The sequence below is a fragment of the Lampris incognitus genome, chromosome 4, assembly GCF_029633865.1.
Source record: "Lampris incognitus isolate fLamInc1 chromosome 4, fLamInc1.hap2, whole genome shotgun sequence".
Lineage (NCBI taxonomy): Eukaryota > Metazoa > Chordata > Actinopteri > Lampriformes > Lampridae > Lampris > Lampris incognitus.
Genome location: NC_079214.1, coordinates 7,725,855 through 7,735,809, shown reverse-complemented (window position 1 = coordinate 7,735,809; position 9,955 = coordinate 7,725,855). Strand labels below are relative to the sequence as shown.

The 9,955-nt window shown below is 46.5% G+C and overlaps 1 protein-coding gene across 1 annotated transcript; it reads right to left on the bottom strand.

The window, feature by feature from the left end:
- Positions 1 to 322: 322 nt before the first annotated feature.
- On the bottom strand, positions 323 to 8,168 carry LOC130111778 (alpha-2Db adrenergic receptor-like). The gene is made up of 2 exons (XM_056279059.1): positions 7,839 to 8,168; positions 323 to 1,538 (listed from the first exon to the last, which is right to left on the bottom strand). Exons 1-2 carry the CDS (start codon positions 8,166 to 8,168, stop codon positions 408 to 410), a joined length of 1,461 nt encoding a protein of 486 aa, XP_056135034.1. The 3' UTR covers positions 323 to 407.
- Between the last annotated feature and the right edge of the window lie 1,787 nt (positions 8,169 to 9,955).

Sequence of the window (9,955 nt, the reverse complement as noted above, 5' to 3'; positions counted from 1 at the left end):
ATATGCAGGAGTGCATGTGTTTATGTTTAGCTATTGCGAGTAGGAGGTGTTCTGGCATCCTTCACTGATTTACCGCGTCATGCAGTGAATTGTGATTTTTTTCTGAATAACAACAACACACACACACACACACACACACACACACGCTCCATATGACAAGCCCTTTAATGTCCATACGAGAGCACAGTGGGAAACCGCATTTCTGACTGTACGAGTGTGTTTGTTCCTGTGTGCATGAGGGGTCTGTGATTAACTGAAGTACACACACACACACACACACTCACACAAACATATTCAGATAAACACGTATTCATACGCTCAACCAGCAATGCACACGTTCAGAAAAATACACGCACAAACACGAAAACAGACACAACACAGCCATACATGCAGTCGCACCCAATGGCTTACGTGCATTTGTGACTGTGAAATAAAATCTTTTTGAAAGCCCTCCTGAAGTCTCTGTTGAACACGGTGTATATGATGGGGTTCAGGCAGCTGTTGCAGTATCCGATCCAGAAGAAGAGGTTGAAGAGTGTGTCGGGGATGGGGCAGTGGTCCCGGCAGACGGCGTACAGGCTGTAGGTGAAGAAGAACGGGAACCAGCACAGCACAAACGCGCCCATGACCACCGCCAATACAAAGGTGAAGCGCTTCTCCCTCATCTGCGCCACTTTATTCTTGGACAGCGACATCTGGCGGCTGCGGTGCGGCAGAGGGGAGGGCAGCAGGAGGTGGTGGGAGGAGTGGTCAGATGATGTCCAGGACAAGGAGGTGCAGGATGGAGGTGGGAGATGCAGCGTGGGAGGCATCAGGCCGGTGGCCGGCGTCCCTGTAGCTTCCCTCCCCTCCTCCACCTTGGCCCTTCCACCGGCTCTGCGGGGAAGGCGGAGAGAAGAGGGGAAAGATGAGGAGGTCTTTAGTTTGGTATTGCAGCTCGTCTCCTCCAAGTCAATGTCATCCAGCTCTTCGTGTCCCGTGGAGCTTTGCTGGAAGGTGGCCCGTGAGCTCTCCAGCTGAATGCTCAGTCTCCTGGGGCTGACCCCGGGAAGGAAGCAGGTCTCTGACTGGGATGGTTGGCGTTCCATCACGTTCTTCACCACGAACACGGTGGAGGCACGTTGCTTGGCAACGCGGTAGATTTTACAGTAGACCAGGATCATGATGACTCCCGGGACGAAAAACGACACCAAGCAGGAGGACAGGATGTACCACGTCTGGTTGTTGAGAAGACACTCCTGCCTCTGGACTTCCTCTTCAGCCTCCTGCTGGTCTGACTCAGTGCCCTGAGTGTCCTCCTTCTGCGTCATAAGGAGTGGCGGGGAAGAGATGACCACGGAGATCAGCCACACTATGCTGATCATGGCCTTGATGCGTTTGGGAGTCCGTTTGCGGTTGTAGCTGATGGCCTTCGTGACAGACCAGTAGCGGTCCAAGCTAATGGCACACAGGTGGACGATGGAGGAGGTGCAGAACAAAACATCCAGAGCCAGATAGAAGGAGCACCAGGTCGTACCAAAGTACCAGTAGCCCATGATCTGGAAAGCAGAAAAGTCAATTAGGACAGTATTGGAACGAGTTAGAACCAAGAAGGAAAAAGACACAGAGCCTTGAACCGATTCCCGATTCCCCTCATCTCTGTTGTCCTTACTTTTAACCGTACTGAGAAGATGAGCCTCTTTCTCTGCCTCCTACAGTCTAATTTCTCCACCTTCACCCTGGAAAGCGAGTGCATATATCCATCTGACCACTGGTAGCCCAGTAGTTAGAGGTCAGTCCAAATCCCTGGCTGTAAAAGTGTGGTGTGGGAAGTGAAAGAGTTATCCCATCTTCCCTGTAAACAACCACTGTCAGTGTACCATTAAGCAGAGCACATAACTCCCATCATCTTTGGCCGGAGCTCCCAGATATGAACATGGTATAAAACTTTTCATAAATATTCAATATAAAGATATTTGACATTTCTGCCTTGGAAAGCTGCTGCTCTGCAGTGTGTCTTTTTGCACCTTGTGTGGTAGGACTTATCCTCAGGAAGCCAGTCTAAATCTCTTGAGCTCAGTCTTTGCTATGTGAGATATAACAAATATGAATTGGGAATCGATTGAACCCAACAGCTGGTAGCCGGACTATTCAGTGAGCTATGAGGAGCAGTTTAGATGATGCCGACAATGAACAGCACCGTGTGTGCGCACTAGGAGAGGTTAACAGATGGCATTTAAGATGCATTTAAGCTGTGATGTGGAACATCTTAGATCAGTGTTTCTCAACCCAGTCCTCAAGGACCCCCTATCCTGCAGATTTTCATTGTAACCCTGCATAGGTAGCCCTGCTTGTACTTACTCGACCAATCATCTCGCAGCACTTAATTATGCAAGGTGTGCAACAGCTGACAAAATTCATTGCTGATTGGTTGAATCACTACAAACAGGTACCTATTCAGGGTTGCAAAGACAATATGCAGGATAGGGGGTCCTTGAGGACTGGGTTGAGACACACTGTCTTAGATGCATACTTGTGTCTCTGTCATGTTTGAAGTCTTCAGCAATTACTCTCTTTGTTTGACTCTCAGCCGTTTGTAGCATTCTAGATATGTGAGTTGTGACCGACTTGCCCATGGTTTTATGGGGGGGGGGGGTACTTTGCTGGACCAGCAAAACCAAACTGATCTGAAAGTGAACAAAAACTGTAGAGCGGGGTGTAGATTCCCAGTGGGATCAGCAACACCAGTAACCCTTTCACATTACATGGAGTCATCTGATTCACTGTTAGAAAGACCCAGTTAGGTGAAAACAAGGAAAAAATGGCAGTTCGCGGTTTATTTCGTTGGACCTCCTGACATCAGGGTTTTACATTTGCAAAATATAAATTGATTTGGAGCGACCGGTGAAAGTCATTGCCTGCAGAGAAGGAAAATCCACGAGGAGACGAACAGTAAGTCAGGCAGGGAGAGCACTGAGCTGATTCACAGCAACCCTAACCCTGAGACCCTAACTTGCCCCTACCCCCTAAAACCTACCCTGCCTCCAAACACACACAAACACACACCCTCCTCACCCCCTGCACCAGCAAATCATCACTAAGCTTCTCGCTAACAACAACAGCATCACCACATTTGCAGATGACACCAGAGTGATTGCAATAAGTAGCAACAGTGGTGAGAGGGCCTACAGGAGGGAAGTGGAAGATTTAACCACATGGTGCCATGAAAACAACCTCTCTTCTAAATGTCAAGAAGACAAAAGAAATCATTGTTGACTCTAGAAAGACCAGAGGAAATCACATTCCTATTTCCATTAATGGGTCGTCTGTTGAAATTGTGGACACTGGCGCCCGGGTAGCGTAGCGGTCTATTCCATTGCATATCAACATGGCGGTTGGCGGTTCGAATCCCCATGTTACCTCCGGCTTGGTCGGGCGTCTCTACAGACACAGTTGGCTGTGTCTGCAGGTAGGAAGCCGGATGTGAAGGGTAGGGTAATTGGCCAAGTGCAATTCGGGAGAAAGGGGGGGAATTGTGGACAGTTTTAGATTTCTCGGTTTACACGTCACAGACACCCTCAACACCAACTGCATTCAGTTGCAGTTTTGGTATGAGTACCAAAACTCTAATGAACTTCTGTCGCAGTAGCATGGAGAGGGTCTCGACAGGCTGCATCACACTGTGGTTTCGCAACCTGCCTGCTCAGGACTGCAGACTGCTGCAAAGGGCTGTAAAGACAGCAGCAAAAATCACTGGCATGGAACTACTACAGCGTCATAATATTTACACCACTCGCTGCAAAAGGAAAGCCCCATACATTATTAAGGACACCAGCCACCCCGCTCGTGTTCTGTTCTCACTCCATCCATCTTAAAAATGTTACCGGAGCACAAAACCACACACCACCCGTCTCAGCTCCTTTCCACAGGCAGTCAGGTTGCTGAACAGCTGACACATCTAACACTGTTGTGTTACCGTGTGCTGTATATTGTGTATATAATGTATGAATTCATTGTGTATATAGTCTATTTTGGGGGGGGCGGTGTCTCCTTTTGTCCCTTGTGTTATGGCAGAGAGAGCCAGAGCACAAGAATGCCATTGTATTCTAAATACATATGACAATAAAGTTGAACTTGAACTTTTAAACAGGTTTGACTCATGTAAGATTTCTGCTTTCCTGAAGCATCACACCCCACACACACCTCAGATTTCAAACAGGCCACAATGACACAATTGTGCGCTACGCTGCCCCAGCAAGAAGTTGTATGCAGTTATCATCTGGGTTTCTATGAGTGTTGGTGCTGAAACCAGGGCCAGGAAATCCTGCAGAACAACTACAATGACTACAACAAATGACACCATGCAGCAGCAGCGTCTGTCTACGTGATGCACATGTGTTGTGTCTCCTCCGCTGACTGTGGATTCAGACATTTTAGTTTTGTTCTCTGATGGAAAAAGACAGGGGCTAGCTGCAGTTTTGGTTCTTTCTTTTTTTTCAATTTTCCCCCTTTGTCTCCCCAATAGTATCTGGCCAATTACCACGCTCTTTTTTAGCCGTCCCGGTCGCTGCTCCACCCCCTCTCTGCCAATCTGGAGGGCGCCCCGACTGACCGGAGGAGGCGCTAGTGCAGCGACCAGGACAAATACCCACATCCGACTTCCCAGCCGCAGACACGGCCAACTGTGTCTGTAGGGCTGCCCGACCAAGCCGGAGGTAACACGGGGATTCGACCCGGCGATCCCGTGTTGGTAGGCAACGGAATAGACCGCTACGCCACCCGGACGCCTGCAATTCTGGTTCATGCTACAGGATCAACGCAGGATGTAATAACGGCGCCGTAGGACATCAGCACTGTATCAGATGTGGCATAACTGAATGTGACATGAATGTAAAACCAATCACTAACTATTGACGCCAATAAGCCCCGCCCACCGGCAGAGTCTGGCCACATTAAACATGGTTATCAAACAGTGCCATAATCCCAGAAATGAACAATGTTTGGAAGCATTCCACACCAAACCATTTGCTTGTGGAAATGCTATTGGACTGTGATACTCATAGGCTTCAGTATACTACTATAGAGCGACACAGTAATCTGATTTCTACTGAAGGGGGTCTGAAAACTGCATCCACTACCTTTCTATTTAAATGTCTTGCCTATTTTGCTTGCTGGCAGCCATACCAACATGTACCCTGGCTCTGCCAAATGACGGAAGCTAAGCAGGTATGGGCTTTCGCTAGTACTTGGATGGGAGACCTCCCGGGAAAACTGAGTTGCTGCTGGAAGTGGTGTTGGTGGGCCAGTAGGGGGCAGTCTTCCCTCTGGTCCTAATAAAAACAACAAATATCAAATCCCAATGGCCCAGTGCAGTGACGGGGACACTGTGCTCTAGGAGATGCCGTCCTTCGGGTGAGACATTAAATAGAGGTCCTGACTCACTGTGTTCATTAAAGATCCCATGGCACTTATCACAAAGAGTTTGATGTGCAGTGGTGGAAGGATGATATTTTTCCGATCAACCAGTGGTTCATTAATGATGTTCTTGTCACCAGGTATCAAACTATTCCTTGATGGCCATTCCTTTCTCACCCAGTGCTCCTCCATAGCCCTACTGTCCCAATAGCATAGGAAACAAGGGTATTTGGTGTAACCTTGTTGCCCCAAAAGGAAGTTCACCATTTGCAAATCCACACAAATCAACCATTCATGATCGTGGTACTTCAATTGTTCAAGTACAACCTTGATGTTTGCATACTCCTTCTTCAAGGTCACTGAGTGTCCTATAGGGATGGATCCATAGATGTTCCCATTGTGAAGTAAAACACATTTCAGACTTCTTTTCGAACTGTAAATAAAGAGTCTCCACTCACTTGAATGGTACGCAGGCAATCCCATAGTGAGAAGAAGCCCTTCAACATCACTGCGGTATACAAGTTGACCATCAGAGTGGAAATACTTCCTCAGTTGTGCCTCTCTGTTGCGATAAAATGAGACGCTTGTGCCAGGTTTGAGAAGGGTTTTCTCTTGCAGCCTGGAAGCCAACAACTCAGCAGATTGTTTTGGCAAATTCAAATCTCGGATCAGACCATTCAATTCAGGCTGACTATACAGTGAGGGTCGATCAAAAAATGAATCCAACGGCTTGTACTCTGCGTCTGCTTCTTCATCATCGTCAACGGATAAAGATGTGGATGAAGTAAGTGCTTCCTCATCAATCTCTGCGAGCTCGGTAAAAATAGGTACAGGTATTTCGTCACAATGAGGAACTGGCCGTATAGCAGAGGGTATGCTAGGGTATTTCATGTGTTGCTTGTTTTTCTTATTGAATCCTTTGACATTCACAAGGCAGCAGTAGCAGTCATCTAGGTGGTTTTTTGATTCTCTCCAAACCATCGGCACACCAAACTGAGCTTAGCATTTTTTCCTTGAGACCACGATCTCAGAGTTTCGACACAAGTCGTGCATACTTTATGAGGGGCCCAGTGTTTGTCCTGGTCTCCAAGCGGTACTTTAAAGTAAGCACGGTACACTCTCTTGACGAATGTAGTGATGTTGCGTATTTGAGGGGCTAAAGTGAAGCATCCACAGATATAACAGAAGATATCTGGGTCGTTACGGCGCTTTCTTCTCTTTGGAGGTGTAGACATAGCTAGCTGACAGTGTAAGGTACCGGCATAAACAGCAGAGTCTTAACATCAGATTAGGTAGTCTTCACAGCTGCAAATCACAAAACATAAACAAAGACTTAGAACATTTGTAAAATAATTTTAACCCTTTAATGCACAACATATTCACACCCCCGTTACTACACAACTGGGGTCAAAATGACCCCGATTAATTTACTTTTCAATTCATTTTCCATTAAACTCCTTCGCCTTGCAAACAGTACCCCCCTCCTCCCCTCCCCCTCTGCACCCTCAAAAATTATACATTTGTGTTTTTCCCCACACTCAGGACCAGCACCTGCTCTGATCATGCTCTGACAATGCTCTGACCATGTCAACCATACTGTATGCACCACACTCTATTTTACAGTGTTATGATGTATAATATAGTACAAACACTTGATTCAAGACTTATGAAAGTGTTTAACATGGAATTATGTATTGTATTTCTGATTTTAAACATCAGCTTACCTTAGGAAGAGCAGGATTTATGTTTGTTGACAGCACTTGGGGAAATGTCTGCTGCATCTGTAGTGGCTGACTCCTTCAAAATGACTGACATCCCCCCCCCCACCCCCTTATGTGACACTTTAAATTAGGGCCCATGCAAACATGAACTAAATAAATAGTTCCATCTCTTAAAATTGCATAGGGTGGCTGCTTTTGACTGGGATCCCAGCAAGAAGCACTAGTAAAAACAGTAGTAAAAAATTTCATTTGTGATGAAAAAGCAATATATGTATAGAATACATGTGATATTACATGATAAAATACATTTATTTCAAAGATATGACAAATAAACACTCAGCCTAGCATGAAATTACTTAGGAAATGAATAGGGGTCATTTTTATCCACACCAAGATTGCCAGACTAGATGGTCAACTTTTGTAAAATCCCGAATAAGGAGCATACAGATAGCACAAAAACGTGATGTGATAGAGCAAATCTGAGCTCAGATTTGGATTCGGCAGCCCAAAATGAGCCAAAAACAGTTTCCAAAGTCCATGCAAGAAAAAAAAAACTATATTTTTGTAGACCAGTGAATTATTATTATCATTATTATTTTTATTATTATTGATTCAAAATTGTTATTCATATTGCTGAACACTAGAGGGCACCACTGAGGCATATATATGACACAGCCCTTTAACTTTAGGGTCAATCAGTGTAGTTGTACGGGGACCACTCACCTCGTTGGCCAAGGAGAATGGGATGACCAGTGTGGCCACCAGAATGTCTGCCGAGGCCAAAGACACCAGGAAGAGGTTCTGTGGAGCTCGCAGCGCCCGGCTAGTGAAGACCGCTACGACCACCAACACATTACCCACCACCGTGCCCAGGATTATCATCGCAACCACCAGTACGATGAACACCGACACCAGCCGGGAGTGAGGAAGCGGCAGCGTTGACCTCAGGGAGGAGGATGAGGATGTTTGGTTGATCTCATCCAAAGAGGAGTTTGGTGGAGAGTCAGCCGCTGACGTAGCGGTCAGAGTTGTCAGGAGCTCCGTTAAGTCCATTCTGGTTAAAACGGTGGATGTTATAATCCCATTTTTTCACCTTCCAGGCGGTCAAAGTAGAGAAACCCTCCTAATGTGAAGCAGTGAGGGTGGAAAACCCACATGAGGAAAAAATAAAAACAGATTAAATGTCAGAAAAGATGACAAAGCGAGAGAAAAAGAGCAAATGTCAGAAATAAAGGCAGAAATCACCAAAATTATTTCTACCTTGGCTTATGTTGTGCATTTAAAGCAGCTGTAGACAACTTTTCGGACCCCCCCCCCTTAGCATTCCCAAGTGTTTTTTATTTGTTTGCGCTGCTGTCACAAAGACAACTGGATCGCTTTCCGTTTATTAGCAGCATGGCTACTGTCCAAAGCAAGAAGCAACCGTAAGAATCCCAATTTTGAACTAGAAACCCCCATCTCAGTGCTATGATAAAAGCAGAGTAAAACATATGGTAGTATTAATAAGTAGGCAGCTTGTGTTACTTACTGATTCAGTAGAAAGAATGCCAACTGAATGTCGGTTTGGAACCCTCTCAAGTCCCAGGGGTTGTATCGAAATCGGTTTCCCCATTGAGATCTGTCCCCCCCCCTGGCCAGAGTTCGATACAACACCCGGATGCTTGATTAACCTTAATCTAACCTCAATCTAACCCTAAGCTTAACCTAACGCTTACCTTAAGCTAATCGTAACCAATAGCTAACCGGTTACCATGCGAACGCTTTCATCTGGCTAGGGGGAAACAGATCTTAATGTGGAAACAGAGTTCAATACAACACTGGAGCTTGCTCCATCGAGTGAAAGCCCGTCTGAGGTTAACTCTTGTTTTACTTCTGTTTCTATCACTCCCCTTTCGCATTCTTTGCCTCCTCCATCAACGGGGTTCATTTTCTCTTGCCAGGTAGTCTCCACTGTCACTTCGGCTGTTCCACCATCCGCCATTTCTGCTACTGGGGATAGATACCGATAGCTACCGGGGAAAACAAAAGCGTTATTCTCTTCCTACTACTACTACTTTCGGCTGCTCCTGTTAGGGGGCGCCATAGCGGATTATCTGTTTCCATCTCTTCCTGTCCTCTGAATCTTCCTCTGTCACACCAGCCACCTGCATGTCCTCCCTCACCACATCCATAAACCTCCTCTTTGGCCTTCCTCTTCTCCTCTTCCCTGGCAGCTCCATATTCAGCATCCTTCTCCCAATATACCCAGCATCTCTCCTCCACACATGTCCAAACCATCTCAATCTTGCCTCTCTTGTTTTGTCTCCAAACTGTCCAACCTGAGCTTTCCCTCTAATATACTCGTTCCTAATCCTGTCCTTCTTCGTCACTCCCAATGAAAATCTTAGCATCTTCAATTTTGCCACCTCCAGCTCCGCCTCCTGTCTTTTCACCAGTTCCACTGTCTCCAAACCATAAAACATAGCTGGTCTCACTACCATCTTGTAAACCTTCCCTTTAACTCTTGCTGGTACCCTTCTGTCGCAAATCACTCCTGACACTCTTCTCCACCCACTCCACCCTGCCTGCACTCTCTTCTTCACAACTCTTCTGCACTCCCCGCTATTCTGTTCCTATTGTAGGGAATTCAGGAGGCAGCCAGGAGTCGCCACTGCCAGGATGCGAACCCGGGTCTCCCACACCACGGGCAACTACGTTAACCAGTCGACTAAAGGGTCCGACCAGTTAGCTAAGGGCTAGGGAGTCTAGTCATCCGTGGTCGTCACACTATTTTGGTTGCGCAACGGTTGACGAATTTTCTTTGTGCCGTAAATTGAGCCTTCCTTTTCCTGTGAGCTCGT

Bases quoted from the DNA above. Each gene is read 5' to 3' on its own strand.
- LOC130111778 (XM_056279059.1), bottom strand. From the start codon at position 8,168: ATGGACTTAACGGAGCTCCTGACAACTCTGACCGCTACGTCAGCGGCT. The intron at 1,539-7,838 runs GTGAGTGGTCCC...TCTGCTTTCCAG, and splicing joins CATTCTCCTTGGCCAACGAG to ATCATGGGCTACTGGTACTT.